General features: G+C 39.9%; 1 protein-coding gene across 2 annotated transcripts in view; it reads right to left on the bottom strand.

Annotated features, from left to right (window-relative positions):
- znf407 (zinc finger protein 407) overlaps positions 1-19,737 on the bottom strand; it is a 439,270-nt gene that overhangs the window by 243,360 nt on the left and 176,173 nt on the right. For both annotated transcript variants that reach the window (XM_067981928.1, XM_067981929.1), the window contains exon 4: positions 1,218-1,292. In XM_067981928.1, the coding sequence (XP_067838029.1) occupies positions 1,218-1,292 (75 nt within the window). The remainder of the gene's footprint in view (positions 1-1,217; positions 1,293-19,737) is intronic.

Genomic DNA, 19,737 nt, shown 5'->3' with positions numbered 1-19,737 from the left:
TAAACATGTAATTCTGTTTCTTAAAAAGTTTGTTCACTACACGTGTTTTAGATACCACATAATATCTTGCACAAACATGTCAAATTTCTTTATCTTTCATTGTTAGAGAGAGTCTGTTATTCTCTACTGTACCAAAACTATTATATTCAAAACACGTATGTGAAAACCATGCAGTTAAGGGAAACTAGGAATAAACGTTTGACAACTTTCAGAAATTGGGTGATTCAACTGTAAATAAAATACGAATTGTACTTTCTCTCTTATTGAATCTCATTGAAAAAAAAAGTTTTTATTCAAGCGCAGTGTAAATTCAATAAAAAAGTTTTCTTTAAGAAGCATTTTTCTAATTTGGAGGGACAGGCAGCAATAACTTCTTTTACCCTTCACTTTGCAAAATATAAGTTTTGAGTGATTGTTTTATATGGTGAATTCAAATGAATAGGTTGCTTCATAATGACAAATATGTTCTCATGAGAAATTATTCGAATCCCAACCTATTATAGAAGAATATACAGTTTGACTACACTTTTAGCTCAAAAAAAAGTTAAGAATACAAAGAACCGTTAACCAGCTGATTGCATTTAAACCTTTTCTAATCAAACAACCATGTGGCAGCCCACAACCTTTGGATAGTTTAGCTGCCTGTTAAATTGAAGTACATATCAGTACAGTTGGTAGTATCATAAATGGACTTCTATATAAATTACAGATTATCTTAAACCACTTTTAGCAGCAAGCTAGCCTTTGTGGCTAAGCTTTGAGGCACTGGAGCTCTAAAGCTGCATATAATGTCCCTGTGGAAGACTGCTTGGGGGGCAATTTTAACCTAACTCGCCCGTCAGGAGATTGATGGGATCGGATGCAACACTGCTTTTTACGCCCCGCCCGACTGCACTCTCCATTGAAGTCAACCGAGAGTATTGTGGCATGAGATGTAAAACCGGCGTTCCACCCGATCCCACGGGTCTCCCGCCTGGCGAGTTAGGTTAAAATTACCCCCCCCTCATGTTCGGAAGCAAAACAGTTGAATAAGTATAGATTGCCAAAATATCAAGCAGTGAAATCTACCTACAATGTATTAAATCACCTGACTTACTTTGTTTATGCAGTTTTTCTAATTACACAAACATTTAACTTTGTAAACTGTATTTGCATACAGCTCAGAGGTGACACAATGCAAAGAAATTTAAATAAGTATTATTAGCTGGTTCGCCTACCGTTCCTTGGGAGTACCAATGCCGTGTTTGCCCAATAAATGGGTGCTAAGATGTTTCTTCATAACAAAGGCCCATCTGGAAAAAAAATCAGAAACAGATACTTTTTTTCATTTCTACGTTAGCTCATGCCATGCGTCTTGTACTATAGTGAAGGAGATGAAAGAAACTAGTGCAGTAGAGGAAAGTACATTGCTAATTGTAATAATAGGAAAGGAGCTTACAAACTCACACATTAATGAAGACTGGGCTTAATCTTTTTACTCCATTTTTCAGTTCAATCCAACAACCCAACTCATTACAACTGGCTCCGTCTAAGTGCTTCTCAGAGTGTCAGCCATAACTCAGTGGGTAGCACTCTCGTCTCTGAGTCAGAAGGTTGTGGGGTTTAAGTCCAACTCCAGAGACTTCAGCACAAAATCTAAGCTGACACTACCTGAGGGAGTGCTGCACTGTCAAAGGTGCCTCGTCTGCCCTCTCAGATGGACATAAAAGATCCCATGGCACTATTTCAAAGAAGAGCAGGGGAGTTCTACCCAGTGTCCTGGGCCAATATTTATCCCTCAACCAACATCACTAAAAAACAGATTATCTGGTCATTATCACATTGCTGTTTGTGGGATCTTGCTGTACGCAAATTGGCTACCACATTTCATAAGAACATAAGAACATAAGAAATAGGAGCAGGAGTAGGCCAATCGGCCCCTCGAGCCTGCTCCGCCATTCAATAAGATCATGGCTGATCTGATCCTAATCTCAAATCTAAATTCATGTCCAATTTCCTGCCCGCTCCCCGTAACCCCTAATTCCCTTTACTTCTAGGAAACTGTCGATTTCTGTTTTAAATTTATTTAATGATGTAGCTTCCACAGCTTCCTGGGGCAGCAAATTCTCATTCTACTGAACTCCAATGAGTAGAGTCCCAATCTACTCAACCTCTCCTCATATGTCCGCCCCCTCATCCCCGGGATTAACCGAGTGAACCTTCTTTGTACTGCCTCGAGAGCAAGTATGTCTTTTCTTAAGTATGGACACCAAAACTGTATGCAGTATTCCAGGTGCTGTCTCACCAATACCTTATATAACTGCAGCAATACCTCCCTGTTTTTATATTCTATCCCCCGAGCAATAAAAGCCAACATTCCGTTGGCCTTCTTGATCACCTGCTGCACCTGCATACTAACTTTTTGATGTTCTTGCACTAGGACCCCCAGATCCCTTTGTACTGCAGTACTTTCCAGTTTCTCGTCTTCAAGATAATAACTTGCTCTCTGAGATAATAACTTGCTCTCTGAGCATTATAACAGTGTCTACACTTCAAAAAGTACTTCACTGGCTGCAAAGTGCTTTAGAACATCCTGAGGTTGTGAAAGGTGCTATATAAAGGCAAATTTTTCTTTCTTTTCTGTACATGCATGAACACAGATGTGCCTCCCCAGTCAATGTCCTCAATTCTCACTAGTTGCTCGCGTAACATTCCTCCATGGGATTCAGTTATAATTACACTTATTCCTAACCAATTATAAGTGAAAAATCTTGAGCTGCCCATCACTCAAATGCCTCACTGCCAGTTGATCAGGTTTTATCAGTACTCAGGATGGGCCAATACGTAATGTGCCAAGAAGCAGCAATGCATTTTAGAACAGCATTGCTTGTGGAGATTGGTGGCGAAGGGCGGGAAAGAGAGATCTGTAAGTACAGCTGAGTAGTTTTGGTCAAGCCATTAGATTGACGCGAATGCAACACCAAAAAAAAATCAATATAACATGTGGTATTAGTGGCATTCAAAGAGAGGGAATAAAAATGGCAGAAGTTGTCAAAACCTGTAAACTAACATGCTTACTTGAAATCAATATCTTGCAAGTCAAGTTGCGAGTTGACACAACATTTAACATGTCTACAAGTCTCAGATTTTGATACAAATCATGAAGTATGCATGAGCTCAGAGAGCCTATAGGGAAATGATTGCCATAAACGAAAATTGTAGATCTGTTTACTGACTAGTTTCTTGAATTGTAAACCGAAGTAGCTATTTTTTGGCTGACAAATTTTAACAACCAGTTTGTTGATTAAATCAGATAAGTTATCAATGTGTATTAATGATTGTTTGGCAAATAATCCACCTCCTACCATTGAAATGTTTCATATTCAGAGCGCAGAAGTCAAAGTGATTCACAAATTTGCACAAAATTAGTCAATTCACAAATTTATGTAAATATCTGCAAATGTGCATCTTATGAAAAACCGTGGTATATTAGAATAGTAGGGCACTATGGTACTGTACTTTGTACAAATATTTTTATTGGAAATTTTATTTCCAAGGAAGTCATTCCCATTCCTCAGTCTGCACAGCCTCATGCCTCTGCTGCTAAGATGGCTAGGGTGGCTGCTCTTACCAATTCCTGCTTCATCCACATGCTAGGAAGTGCAAGTTACCATAGAGACCGGACTATCCCGTCTGATTTTTTACTTCTTGTTCCCAGGAAACCCACAACTTCCAATTAGCATCCCACAGCTTGAAGTAGTTCATACAGTGTACTAGGACAGAGTGGGAGAATGAATTTGCATCCTCCTACTCAACAGCATTGAGCATTAGTGCCCCAACACACTGTTCCACTGTGCTATATTTCCAACCGTAAGCATTTCAAAGGCATAGCAAATTGATTAACCACACAGCTAGAAACAAACAGGCAACATTGTTAAAAAGATGCATTACACGTCTACATTACTATATTTAACTTGATACAGTAATGTGAATGCAAAACAAACTACATTGTTGCTTTTGATGCTATTAAAACATCTATATTACAATTAACATTACAATTACATCATACAGTGAGACTGCAATTATGAGCTCAATGAGAATTTGAAAAGATTTCATTTTTACATCAAAAAGAACTGAACAAGTTCAGATGGGGAAAAAAATCAAATTCTTCAAATCACAAAAGCAAAAGTCAGTACAAGAACAGATGTGGCTATCAAGTTATTCAAGGCAACACGAACTGTAAAAGTTTTTTTTAAATGCAGCTGTCCTTCATGTACCTAATATACCGTGTTTTAGTACAGAACTAAACATGGTATACATGTTTGGCAAAATTACATGTAATGTTGACAGCAGCATTGTGAAACTATCTCAGTGGCATATGCTGTCTCAAGTTTCATATTCAAATGGGCATGGGTAACCCAGTCTCAGCTTGAGCACCCAAATAAAGTTATCATTTTAACTTACTTGTGAAATCCAGGTCTGTCTTAAAAGGTCCTGTACCTTAGTGTTATACATCTGTTCCACAATAAAAAACACAAAATCGGGGGGAAAAAATACAGCTGCACATGTACAAAGTTTCAAAACAATAAACTCTTCCCCCTCCCCATCATCTCACCGCCCCATTCTCTTCCCTTTCAGCCAGCAAGGTAGCTCAGGCTGGACTGCATCAGTGAACAGTGTCGTTTAGTATCACCTGCCCAAAAGATGCATTCTCCTAGAAGGGCTGGTTTCTCCCCTACAGCTTTATCTTCTCCTTAGACAGGCCACTCTTGCTACTGCGAGGCACTCAATCCAATAGCTTGGCCAGGCACCAGCGAAAGTATCCCACTAGAGATATTGGCGCTGGTGTCAGTAAAGGCTGATATTCAAACACAGTTTCTGAGCATGTAACTCAATTTTAAAATTCTCATCCTTGTTTTCAAATCCCTCCATGACCTCACCCCACCCTATCTCTGTAACCTCCTCCAGCCCTACAACCTTCCGAGATCTCTGCGCGCCTCTTGCTCATCCCTGATTTTCATCGCTCCATCATTGGTGGACGTGCCTTCAGCTGCCTTGGCCCTAAGCTCTGGAATTCCCTCCCTAAACCTCTCTACCTCTGTCTCCTCTTTAAAACCTACCTCTTTGACCATCACCTGTCCTAATAACTCCTTATATGGCTCGGTGTCAAATTATGTTTGATAATGCTCCTGTGATGCGCCTTGGGACGTTTCACTACATTAAAGGTGTTAAATAAATGCAAGTTGCTGCTGCTGTTGTTGCAGCACTCACTAATAGGAACGGTTTCCATTGGCATCCACCCCTTGCTGAAATGAGCACCCAAGCATTCAGACCCTTTCGAAGCTTCAAATACGTTGCTTTAAGCATCGACTTACAATAAACGCATAAGGATCAAAATGAGACTGGTTTGTTTCTGTGATGAAACTTCCCACACAGCAGACTGAATTACAGCTGATTAATCATTTCATATTTTGGTAAAGGAATTGGAGAATTCACTCTCCATACTCAAACACAGGTCCATAGAAAGGATTTGCGTGACCAACCTTGGCACTGGGTCAATAATAACATTATTTAATATTGTCCTAGATCATTGCGCATTGACACTAAAACAATCAAATATTCTTGAAATTAATATACAATACCAGAATTCTACTTTCCTTAGATGGGCTGCACACCTGTTAACTATTTTTTTAATATTTTTTTTTAAAAGGCGTTTCAAATGCCTCTCCAATTTGCAGATATGAAAGCACCAATTTTCATTTCTCAGCCTAAAAATTAAGAGTGGCTTTAGTTGATCTTGTGGGGACTCCTAATGAAACCATTTACAGTGACAGGCCTGAAACACATTTTTGGTGAAGGCAGTACACTGGAATAAAATTAGTTTACCAGTGTATATCCTGCAACATATCACTCAATCGAAAAAATGTGGCCAGTGGCCTCCGCTTTCTCCTCCCTTGACTTCTTTCAACAACCTAAGGGTGTATGCATTTTATATCATAATAAAGGCAACTTTATGGGGTTTTTTTGTAAAAAGTGAAGGAATAATGCTAAAAATATACAAAAATGTTATAAAATGTTCTACTGCTTTGCCTTCATTTACCAGGCTCTCTGAAGAACTTTGCATTTGTTTTTCTTTTGAACATAGTATACTTGGTATAATTCACTTTGACTTCATAAATTGTTCACAAATCCAGCACATAGCAATTAACAAAGCTTCTATAATTTATTCCTAGTACATCAAGAGTGGCCTGATCTGCAAATAGAAAGAGGTAGAAAAGAACTTGCATTTATTTAGCACCTTTCACAACCTCAAGTCATCTCAAAGCACTTCACAGCCAAAGAAGTACTTTTTTGAAGTGCAGTCACTTGTAATGTAGGCAAACGTGCTAGCCAATTTTGGCACAGCATGGTCCCACAAACAACAATGAGATAGATGACCAGATAATCTGTTTTAATAATACTGGTTGACAGATAATGTTTGCCACGACATAGAGAAAACTCCCCTGCTCTTCTTTGAATAGCATAACTGGATCTTTTAGATCAAACACCTATGCTCTTTTCATTCTGGTATAGATTGCAAACCTAGAAAAATGAATAGAGCTGAAATAACTTTTTAACAAATATATAGAAATAGGTTAGTTTTTCACAAAATACTGTCATTGGAAATAAATAAGAAAGACTTGACAGGTCGGTGTTTGGTCCCTTACTACTGTAATTGGTGGTCCTGGTAATATAAAATAAGGAGGTCTCGAATTCTGTGTTGACATCCTGTTATAATTATGAACAATTGCCATTGTAATTCTAATACTATGCTGGAGTTTCTCCTTTCAAACTGCTGTAATAGTAACTTCCGTGGTTATTCTCCCACAGTAGAAATTGTACTGTTGACCACTACTGTCTGACCTAGGAGTGATTGATGCTAACACTGGGGGATTGAAATGGGAATTTTACATTCCCCAATGCTGACACCCGCTGACTTGATGAGCACAAAAGCTCACCCAAAAATTTAAAGAAAGAAATCCCCCCCCGCCCCCCCACCTACCCCAAGAGTGATTAGGCCAAGCAATGAAACATTACGAAGCTACTCCACGCGTAGACCTCGAATTTGACTTGAAGTTACATTACTGGGGCACTGCTGAAGGAGCTCTCAGTTGTATACAGCTCTGCTGTATGTAACGCAAAAGTTTTTTTTTATATTGATGCAGAGCACAAGAAAAATGTTCCAGACATCAGCAACATCATCCCTCAAATTGACACCATTCATGAAACATAGGTTATTTACACTTTGGCTCAGATAAACTGTCTCATCATTGGTTTTGTGAACTAAGTGGTATATCAATATCTCTGCCAGTGAGTACTTATTTTAATAACTTTACACCTATTTTATAACATTTCTGGACAATTTTCCATCCAACTGCCTTACATTACCTCTGCAGTAGAAAAAGAGCATAGGAACTCTGGTTACTGACCCTCCTGCCAATGGAATCAGTTTCTCCTCATTTACTTTATCAAAACCCCTCAAAATTTTGAACACCTTTATTAAATTTCCCCTTAATCTTCTCTGTTCCAAGGAGAACAATCCCAGCTTCTCTAGTCTCTCCAGTTCTAGATGATGGCTCTGTATGGGAGAATTTTCCAAGGAGTAAAGTGTTGTGTGAAGCATTGCCACTGGCATACTGTGCAGACTTTTTGGCTGATGCACAATATGTTTACTTGCAGCTGCTGCAACTTGTTTTTCTAGTTCAAACATGGAGGTCTGCCTTAAGCACAAATAATTCTTGTTATTAAATATTGTTGAGGACTAACAATACAGCAACGTTTCCTGATGTTGGAGGGGGATCAGATCCTGCATGAAGCAGACCATCCTCATCAAGTTCACAGTATAGTCCAAAACCATTCAAACTAAGTCTAGGAGTAACAGACTGGTTTTCCCTGCAAATGGTCAACTAGGATTACAGTATTCCATTACCAGGCTGTTTGCATATAGGCCAAGCTTTCCTACTTATTTCCAACCATCTTCATCACTTGTTTGTTCGGGTGCAGGTTAGAAGTAATGACCAAAGCAAGGAGCTAAATGTTATAACTGCCAAGAGTTTAACTATCCTTACAAAGTAGAGCTGCTTGACCAGTATTATGACCATCTTTCTTGACAGAGTTATCGATTTGTTCCACTCAGCACTTAAGATAATGTATTGTTTATCTGTTCATTGTCCAAATCCTTCTGTGCAGTGACTTGGTCACAGTGTTCGCCTTTTTGACAGGGTGTTAACAACTCTGTAGATGATGGTATCTTCAGAAGATGACAACTACCAATGAAGACAATAAAAAAAGTTGGAGCAAGCACACTTCCCTGAAGGAAAGCTGCAAAGATGTGGTGATAAGATGCCGAACGAGTATTATCCAGTGTTTGCAGCCATATGCAGCTCAGTAAGCATTCCACCTTTTCAATGAGGCTCATCTACAATTGAGGACTCGAAGTGTTGGTTTGACTGCGAGGCTTCTCTTTTTATTCAAGCAACAAAACTATTTTTTATTCAAAAATCTTGATCTTCTGACCCTTAGGATTCAAAGAGCTCAAGCAGCTCAGGAATCAGTAACACCAGGTTTTCAATGGGAGCAATTGAACTGCACCTGGCACTGTTGGAGGAAATCTAAGTACAAAGTCCTCTGACAGTTATTTATATTAGACCATATCTGGAGTACTGTGTACAGTTCTGGCCACTGCACTTAGAAAGGCCATATTGGCCTTGGAAGGAGTGCAGCGTAGATTCACCAGAATGTTACCCGGGCTCCAAGGGTTAAATTATGAGGAGAGATTACATAAACTAAGCTTATATTCCCTGGAATATAGAAAGTTAAGGGGTATTTTGATTGAGATTTTTAGGATTTTGAAAGGAATTGATAGGGTAGATAGAGAGAAACTTTTTCCATTGGTGGGGGAGTCTAGGACAAGGGGACATAACCTTAAAATCAGAGCCAGGTCATTCAGGAGAAAAGTTAGGAAACACTTCTTCACACAAAGAGTGGTGGAAGTGTGGAACTCTCTCCCACAAAAAGTAGTAGACGCTAGCTCAATGAATCATTTTAAATCTGAGACAGATAGATTTTTGCTAGGCAAGGGATATGGAGCCAAAGCGAGTAATTAGGATACAGATCTGCCGTGCTGTCACTGAATGGTGGAACAGGCTCGAGGAGCTGAATGGCCGACTCCTGTTCCTAAGTTCCTATTTTCCTATGTACATTACTCCAACCTCTTCAGGTGCAGACATCTGAAAAGCCATAGAGGAAGTTTGTGCAGATATACCACCCATTTTTCCTCTGCACTGTACCCATTTTTTGGGCACTATTTGGGAGCAGGGCTGAGGAAAATCAGCCCTATGGTGTTCAACAGCTTTAGCATTTGAAGTCGAGACTCTGTCTTTCAAGAGGAAGGATAGCGGGATTTGGTATGATTTTAGAAAGAGGTTTGACAATCTTGCACCAAACTTTGGAACCTGTCTAAGAATCATGGAGGGTGCAGCTGACCTTAGACTTTTACCTCTGATGATCTTTTCACATTGGAACATCCCTTAGAATAAATTTCCTTGTCTTTTGGTTTAGCTGATTGTTCCCACCTTCTGAAACCATCACTTTCTGGCAACTTCTGCACTTTCTCTTTCATTAAACCAAGGCTGTGAGCTGGTGTTCATTTTTTGGCATGTTTAAAAGGGCTTGGTACCCTGCAGCAATGATACAGCCCACGTACTCCGCTGAAGTCTAGATCTTTTGACTAGTAGGTTGATCGCCAATCTGAGGTAGCAGCTTCCTGCTTGCGACCCAACTGAGCGAGATGACTAACCACAGAGAACATAAAAAATTCTAAGATAAAGCTCTGAAATTCGTCCTTGATTATCTCAAGAGGTAACTCAGCAGAAGTTTAGAAATCAATCTAACATTACATCTTGCATTTTTCAACACTGGCAAATTGAGTTTCAAGGATGGCATTCCAGTCGCCCAAGCAGCATCACAACCATAATATTTAATTACATGTCCCTCCAACCTGATACAATTTGGGAGGTGGTGGAAGATTTAGGAAATCCAACATCAAGAAAAGGGAGGACAACAGAAAAAGAGCCAAATGCACTAGGAAGAAAAATGCACCAATGAAAATGATGGATTAATATAACAAAAAGGGATAAAGAAATAAAGATGTGAAATAAATAGAAGTCTTTAAAATTACGATGGGATTTGTTAGGGTAGACGTAGAGGAGATGTTTCCACTTGTGGGGGAGTCCAAAACCAGGGGTCATAAATATAAGATAGTCACTAATAAATCTAATAAAGATTTCAGGAGATACTTCTTTATTCAGAGAATGGTTACAATATGGAACTCGCCACCAAAAGGAGTAGTTGAGGCAAATAGCACAGATGCATTTAAGGGGAAGCTGGGTAAGTATATGAGGGAGAAAGGAATAGAAGAATATGTTGATGGGGTTAGACTAAGAGGGGTGGGTGGAGGCTCGTGTGGAGCATTAGCACCAGTATAGACCATTTGGGCCGAATGGCCTGTTTCTGTGCTGTACATCCTATGTAATTCTATGTGTTTCAAAGATAAATATAAGTAAATTAAACTGAAAAAAAGCACTGTACATAAAACGACTTTCCTAGTCACCTTCAGATTTGGTTTCCCTAAATCCCAGATACAAAGCTGTACACTACCTTTTCTGGTGGTAGCATAAATTATGCAAACTGAGCTACAACCTGTTCAGGCACTGATTATACATCATGGAGTAAGCAGGGAAATCTTTCTTCATATTCTTCGCACCCTTCTGTTCTAGTAAGGGAAAAGGACAACGCATAGTTAGGAATGTGTTACAGGGCAGTGATCCCTGAAAGGGTTCAATTTGCATCTTATGCCTCAAGAGTGGATCCCAGGTAGTTTATTAATCTTACATGTACTTTATGATCTGTCATTACTTTTACGAAGATTGCTAACTTTTGGATGGCAAACACTGGTGACTGTATCCCATGGCTCAATCTGCTGAGATATTGTCAACATGACATATATTGAAATGATGCACACTCTTGTTTTACTGGAAATAACAAATTACATATATCTATGAAATAACATGGTATTTCTTAATACACAACTTTAAAAACAATGTAACGCTTAGTCTTTTCAATCTTTCCCTTTATTTTCTCTCTTTCCCCTCTGATATCTTCCCATGCCATGCACCATTCCTGACAGAAAGGATTTGCTCTCTTGGCTCTACCAACATTGCTCCATAATCAGCTGCTAACTGGCTAGTGATGACACCGCTTCAGTGTTCCTTCAATTCCTGTGGTGAGAATGTGGAACTCGCAATCGCATGGAGTAGTTGAAGCGAATAGCATTATGCATTTAAGGTGAAGCTAGATAAGTACATAAGGGAGAAAAGAATAAGATATGTTGATAGGGGGAGATGAAGTAAATAGAGCAGGAGGTGGCTTGTGTAGAGCATAAACACTGGCATATTGAGCCAACTGGCCTATTTCTGTGCTGTAAATTCTATATAATTCTATCTAAATGCAGAGCGCTTCTCCACAATGGCAATGACAATTCAGAAACTGATAAAGTTTGATTTGAAAACAGCTAATGCTCTTTTAAGGTATAGTCATGCTATCCAAATTGGTCTCCGACCAGTATTTGTGGAGTGCAATGCTCAACTGGCAGATCTGGGTTCTATTGTTGACTATGCCTCGCTCTGAGCTCTGCGGCAGAAGTGTTTTGCACATGCATATTTGGAGCAGTGCAAAGAACTCTACTCCTCAGGGGCTCATTGTTAATGTTGGGTGAGAACAGGCACAAGCAGGACTTAAAAAAATTAGAAAAATAAGTTTGTATAGTTCCAAGAAGGTGCAATGGCCCACCTTGACATTTTTAAAAAGAGGCTTTATCACGTTGTAGCCAATACAAAGTCCAGTCAGTGTGAGACTACCTCCTGGAGAGGGTCTTAAATCTGGTTTTAGTACAGATTACCAACATAACTGGCAATTTCACATCAACATGGTGTCAGCCATCGCTCAGTGGGTAGCACTCTCGCTTCTGAGTCAGAAGGTTGTGGGTTCAAGCCCCGCTCCAGAGACTTGAGCACATAATCCAGGCTGACACTTCAGTGCAGTATTGAGGGAGTCTTTTGGATGAGACATTAAATCGAGGCCCGATCTTCCCTCTCAGGTGGACGTAAAATGATCCCATGGCGCTATTAGAAGTAGTGTAGAGGAGTCCTGGCCAGTATTTATCTCTCAACCAACATCACTAAAAAAAAACAGATTATCTAGTCATTATCTCATTGCTGTTTGTAGGACCTTCCTGTGGGCAAATAGGCTGCTGCGTTTCCTACATTACAACAGTGACTACACATCAAAAAGTACTTAATTGGCTGTAAAGCGCTTTGGGACATCCTAACGTCATGACAGGTGCTATATAAACGCAAGGAAACAAGAAAACATTGAGATAAAACTAGTAAATGAAGGGATTTAAAATCAAATGGAAGCAGCACCTGCATTGTGCTATATAAATATATTGCCATCTTGATTATCAGTTTGAAATAACACTTTGAGCAGCCTTTCACCTGAAATTTTCAAGCCACTACTTGGATTTGAGAAAGCTCATGCATATAATTTAGAAGTAATGAAAGGTTCTGACGAAAGGTCATCGACCTGAAATGTTAACTCGGTTTCTCTCTCTACATATGCTGCCTGATCTGCTGAGTGTTTTCCAGCATTTCAGATTTCCAGCATCCGTAGTATCTTGCTTTTGTATTAATTTAGAAGTGACTTTTTTTTTAGATCTTTTGGAAAAAATACGGGCTGTATCAATGAACAAAAAAAACCAGAGAAGGATGTGTACAGTGTAGAAAGCTGTTCATATTTTTTGGAAGAATGAAATAGTCAGATTTGCTGTTGACAATTTAGAAAACCTCATCAATTTTGTGATGGCTCTGAGAAATTTACTGTGAAATCTGTTGTCCCTGGAAGCATTTTATGATCCTTAACAGCTGCAGGAAGTCACTCAAAGCAACCTATATGCAAATGATCATCTCACACCGCAAAAAAAATGAACCACATGAAACAACTTATTCTTTATGTAAATAATGTGTTGCAATGAGATACCTGATTTTTCCTTCCGGGGAGTGGAAGCTTTGCATTCATTACAGAATTCCTTCCAAAGATCCAAAATGTAAATCCTAAATTTAACAGTAGACTATATCTGTTGCAGTGTAAATATACCTAGCATGGCTTTCAATCTATTGAGCTAAAGATATTAATGTAAAAAGAAACATGCATCATAATTGTTGATGAGTGTTAAATATTAACGTGAAATTGTGAAAGCAGTTGACAAAATTGTTAGAAAAGTCTCCCATAGTGTCTCTTTCAGTTAACAGATTCTGAACATCTATTAATTAATTATCAGTGACTGTTTGATAACATCTGTAAAAAGTCACCTCTAGCAGGTGCCTCACAGCTCTACAGCTGTATGTGTCAGTCAAAGAAAGAGCGTGTTTGAAGTAATAGTTTGCTTACTGCAAAAATGACACAAATCAGCACCATCAACCATTTTGTATCTTTTACGAAGGCAGGCATATAATACTGCATTTCATTAGAGCAACATAACAAATAACTGAAACCTTTTCATAACAGAGTGCAACTACATTGGCATGACTACAACAACAACAACTACAACTTGAATTTATATAGCGCCTTTAATGTAGTAAAACGTCCCAAGGCGCTTCATAGGAGTGTTATCAGACAAAATTTGACACCAAGCCACATAAGATGATATTGGGACACAAAGCTTTTTCAAAGAGGCAGGTTTTAAGGAGCGTCTTAAAGGAGGAGAGAGAGGTAGAGAGGTGGAGAGGTTTAGGGAGGGAATTCCAGAGCTCAGGGCCTAGGCAGCTGAAGGCACAGTCGCCAATGGCGGAGTGGAGGAAATCGGGGATGCGCAAGCAGCCAGAATTGGAGGAGCGAAGAGATCTCGGAGGGTTGTAGGGCTGGAGCAGGATACAGAAATAGGGAGATGGAGGACTGGGAGCCAATGTAGGGCAATGAAGATGGAGTGACAGGTGAAAGGGACATGGCTCGGGATTAGATACGGGCAGCAGAGTTTTGGATGAGCTGAGGTTTATGGAGGATGGGAAGCCAGCCTGGAGAGCAGTGAAGTAGACGAGTTTGCAAGAGACAAAAGGTACGTATGAGGGTTTCAACCACAGATGGGCTGAGTCAGGGTGGAGGCAGGCAAAGTTACAGATTTACCACTGAACCATAGCAGCTTGCAGCACAGAAGGCAGCTATTTGTCAAATAATTCTTGTGCCTGCTCTTTGCTAGACCAATCCAAAACTAGTCCTACTCTCTTCCCATGATTTTACTCTACTTCAAATATTTATGATGTGGAGATGCCGGTGATGGACTGGGGTGGACAAATGTAAGGAATCTTACAACACCAGGTTATAGTCCAACAAATTTATTTTAAAATCACAAGCTTTCGGAGATTATCCCCTTCGTCTGACGAAGGGGATAATCTCCGAAAGCTTGTGATTTTAAAATAAATTTGTTGGACTATAACCTGGTGTTGTAAGATTCCTTACATCAAATATTTATGCAATGGTCTTTGCTTTAAAGGTAAGCAGTCCTCGTGATGGAGAGATTATGGGGTCGGAAACTCCAGGCTGCTTCGAATAGGACACCAAGGTTACAAACAATAAAAGCAAATACTGCTGATGCTAAAATCTGAAATAAAAACAGAAAATATGAGGTCTTTGCTGAGGACTGATCGTTCAGAGTCAGAGAGAGAAGAGTCTAGTTGCAAACTGTCTAGTTCAGCCTGAGACGGTGGCCAGGTTGGAGTCAGTGAGTTACATATTATTGAAGGCATAGAATAATTATATGATGAACATGAGAAGAGAAATGACAATACTGCAACACTCCTTACCCTAGATTTTCTGATTGGTGATATTTAACTTTGGCAGTAGCCCATTTAAAGTGGACCACCTGGGTTAAAATAGTGTTAAATCGGAAAATCTAAGCCATCATCTCAAATGGAGCAAATCTTATCTGAACAGACCACCACCACCCTTGTGAGATCCAAAGATGCACATCAGAACCTGGCTCCAAAAGCATGAGACAGCAATTGAGACAGGTCAATGGATGCATGGACCAGGGCTTCTGATGAAGATTGTAAGTCTCTGTAGCAGTTACTGTAATGAAGAGCTAATTTACACTGTACTATTTACACGATCAGTGATTTCATTTTGAGATCAAAAGCCTAGAAATTACTGTTAGCAAAACAAAAGCTATGTGTGACAAAAAATATTTTTGTCTGCGTTAGTTTACTTTTGGCAACATGGTTAACACCAGCCTCTTGTTAACTGTTTATGAAAGGTATAGGAATATACATTGTGCTCTAGCTGACCAAAAGCCTGCTATCAAATGGAGAGTTTAAATGCTAACGGTGAGTGAATGCAGACTGATTGGTGTCAGTCTGTCAAATAGTGCCTTTGATAACTGGTTGGACATGGTATAAACTTACAACCATCACAAGCAGTTCAAGTTATCTGGCATAGATAACTTGAACTGCTTGGGGTGGTGGTTTTGAACGACAGTCGTGTCTGAGGCCTGTGAGAAGAGGCAGGATTGGTGATTGGCTGTCGTCCTTGTTTCTAGTGTGGGTTTATCTGGGGCAGTGGGTAACCAGATCACCAGTCAGTCTGCAGTCAGCAGAGAGACTGTGCAAAGTCAGTGACGACATAGTAAGATTTTCAACATAAGTGAACACCGTGATTGTATTTTTTTGGACAGCTTGGGGAGAAACAAGCATATTAAGAAGGGCAGTAAAGTGTGTAATTATTGTAAAAATACTTTTATGTACTGTTCACGTTCCTAATTTATGTTAAATAATTTGTTTGTTGGGTTATAGCTTAAGCCTTGGTTTGATAGAATGAAGAGTAAAAGAATCACAAGGTGGCATGTGACACATTCAGTAATCCACTGCACACCTTGAGTGTCTGTTGATCCCTAGGGTCTCGCTATTGTTTATTAAATATGAGGCATAACAACACACTCTGGATCACAAGGTCTAATTATGTGAATGGATATTGATGCTGAGCATGAAGAGAATCCTGCACAAAACCTAAAAATGTATCAATTCTTTTGACTGCTATGTTCCTTTGGTCCTGACTTCATCAATCTCCTTGCTGCCATCTCAGGTTGAGTCAAGAGTTATCTACTGCTCAATCCTCAGCTCAGCATCCTCCACCCCATTCGCCTTCACCCCTACCACGACACCACAATTGTTTCTTTTTTGCTCTTGGGATAAGGACGACAACGGCTAAGGCAGCATGCTTTCCCCATTCCGACATTCCCTAAAGGAATTAAGCATCAACCATGTAAGTGTGGGACTGGAAGTACAAGTAGACCAGAATAGGTAGGGGTGGCAGGTTCCATCACTGAAGGTGAACCAAGTCTTCCAGGTGCGTGAACCAGTTGGGTTTTTACAAAAATTCAGCAGCTTTCGTGGTCAGTTTTCTGGTGCTAGGCCACAAATTACCAGATTTATTGAATGCAATTTCACAAATTGTGAAGGGGAGATTGGAACCTGCAGCCCATAATTCTCACCCATATTCCCATCACCCTCCATCTTCTCCAAACTCTACTGGCTCGCCATGACCCAGCAAGGTGACTTTAAAATCATCATTCTCACTTTCAAATCCCTCCGTAGCTGCAAGTTTGAATTCGTGATCTCCTCCAGCCTTACGTAGCCACAGCCTCCGCTCCTCTAACACCAGGCTAATCCTTGTCCCCACTGTCTCCACTCCAATATTAGTGACCGTTCATTCAACCACCATGCCCTGCCTGGTTCCCTCCACCTTACCACATTCCTCCCTGCTTTGAAAATTTCCTTAAAACCCTTCTCTTTGACCTACCTTCAGCTCCTCTCTCTGACCAGCTCACCTTTTCCCTTGTCCAATCCAACTTGAAGTTTACTGTTTTGTTTTCCATCATGTAAAGCACTTTTACGACATTTTCACGCACACAAGGTTTATTATTGAAAAGAATGTTACTGCTGTACATTTAATGCATTAGTATGACATTCCTATCTCTAATATTGTAGCAGAGGTGTTAGCTCATTTAAAATAAATAGGTTAATGCCTGTATTAAAACAGCAGACAAATGAATATCATTCAAATATGATAAGCATGCATCTGCTAACATCACCAAAAGTAATTTCAAACTCAAAAAGTAGAGTGGTATAGCAACAGACAACCTCAAACAAGAGTTAAGGAAGATTACCACAATTACAAAGAGTTACAAAGAATGTACTGCACAGAAGCAGGCCATTCGACCCAACAGGTTCACGCCGGTGTTTATGCTCCACGTGAGCTTCCTCCCACCCTTCTTCATCTCACCCCATCAACATATCCTTCTATTCCTTTCTCCTTCATGTGTTTATCTAGCTTCTCCTTAAATGCATCTATGCTATTCGCCTCAACTACTCCATGTGGTAGCGAGTTCCACATTCTAACCACTCTCAGGGTGAAGACGTTTCTCCTGAATTCCCTATTGGATTTATCAGTGACTATATTATATTTATGGCCCCTAGTTCTAGTCTCCTCCGCAAGTGACAACATCTTCTCTACGTCTACCCTATCAAATACTTCCATAATCTTAAAGACGTCTAGCGGGTCACCTCTTAGTCTTCTCTTTAGGAGAGAAAAGAGCCCCCGCCCATACAATCTTTCCTGATAAGTATAACCTCTCTCTTCTGGTATCATCCTAGTAAATCTTTTTTGCACCTTTTCCGGTACCTCTATATCTCCTAGTGTGGTGACCAGAACTGTTCACAATACTCCAAACGTGATTCAACATTAATTTTCTGTCCAATTTGGTGGGGCATTCTCTCATGAAAAATAGTGTGCACATCATAAAGTAATTAGATATTTATAAATAATCTACTCTAAAATGCTGGAACATGCACAGAATTTCGAGGAATGCATGGCCGAGGACCCTCCCCTAGAAAATAAATCCCTTGTGTCATGTACTGTATACCCATTTCTAGAATTGTCACCGCACTGCGGTCTGATAATGGGTCTCTAATGTTGCCCTGTGTATTTACAGCCATATCAACTACTCGCTGCAGAAAAAGATAAATTTACTGTTATTGTCAGCAGGATAAACAACTAGCTTCAGATGACAGATATGATGGGCAGTAGCGAGAAATCCGCATCTATGGGAAAGGAGGCCACAATTCCATTGTAAGTCAACTTCAATATCAAACAAAATAGCAGATCGAGTAATATAACAGCAGAGAAAAAACAATCAGCACTGTCGCATCTACATTTTACATGTGCCTGGAAAGAGCTGCAAACCCAATTGTTTAGAGGAGTGGGTATTGATATAGCACCATCATCCTTTACTCCCTCAAGGAATAAACAGTCATAGTCTGGAGGCTTCAGATTCATTTTTAATAAATATATGTACAACAACAACTTGCATTTATATAGCGCCTTTAACGTAGTAAAACGTCCCAAGGCGCTTCACAGGAGTGATTATCAAATAAAATTTGACACCAAGCCACATAAGGAAATATTAGGACAGGTGACCAAAAGCTTGGTCAAAGAGGTAGGTTTTAAGAAAGTCTTAAAGGTAGAGAGGCGGAGATGTATAGGGAGGGGATTCCAGAGCTTAGGGCCTGGAATTCCAGCAGTGGAGGCGCACTGCGTTCAAAAGAAATCATTTACAATCTTGTGAGTCAATCCCAGATGTCAGATATATAGATCATAATTTTTGGCACTGGTCTTTTCATAAAATTAAATTGTTGATTTTTAAGTACGCATTACCTGATCTCCTGCAGTGTTAATCACAAGTAGTCTGGGTCTGGAGCACCATTGTGATGTTTAGCCACAAACCTAGCCTGTCCTTTGAAGGGGCTCTGGGAATCCAGGTAATTGAAGCTACTCGAAAATTCTTGAGGTCAGTTAGAGGTCCGCAAATTGTTCCAGGTCAGAAGAACCTAGGGTAATCTCTTTTTTGAAGATTGTTTTACATCTGTAACAAAGTACAGATGTCTGAAGTGTGACGTATGTGCAATGGACAAAAGACTTTAACATTGAATCCTCCATGTCACTGCTCACAGTAGGTTGTAGGATATTACAAAGAATTACTAAGAATGTACAGCACAGAAACAGGTCATTCGGCCTAACAGGTCCATGCCAGTGTATATGCTCCACGTGAGCCTCCTCCCACCCTTCTTTATCTAACCCGATCAACATATCCTTCAATTCCCTTCTCCCACATGTGTTTATCTAGCTTCCCTTTAAATTCATCTATGTTAGTCCCCTTAACTACACCTTGTGGTAACAAGTTCCACATTCTTACTACTCTGGAAGTTTCTCCTGAATTCTCGAATGGATTTATGAGTGACTAGTTCACATTTATGGCCTAGTTCTGCTCTCCCCCCGCAAGAGGAAACATCTTCTCTACGTCTACCCTATCAAACCCTTTCATAATCTTAACGACCTCTATCAGGTCACCCCTCAGTCTTCTCTTTTCTAGAGAAAAGAGCCCCAGCCTATTCAATCTTTCCTGATAGGATGATACCAGAAATGAGAGGTTACACCTAGTAAATCTTTTTTGCGCCTTTTCCAGTGCCTCTATATCCTTTTTATAGTGTGGAGACCAGAAGTGTTCGCAGTACTCCAAGTGTGGTCTAACCAAAGTTCTGTACAAATTTAGCATAA

The sequence above is a fragment of the Heptranchias perlo genome, chromosome 3 (genome assembly GCF_035084215.1).
Source record: "Heptranchias perlo isolate sHepPer1 chromosome 3, sHepPer1.hap1, whole genome shotgun sequence".
Taxonomy (NCBI): domain Eukaryota; kingdom Metazoa; phylum Chordata; class Chondrichthyes; order Hexanchiformes; family Hexanchidae; genus Heptranchias; species Heptranchias perlo.
Note: the sequence above shows the minus strand (reverse complement) of the source record. Positions and strands in the feature narration are given on the sequence as shown.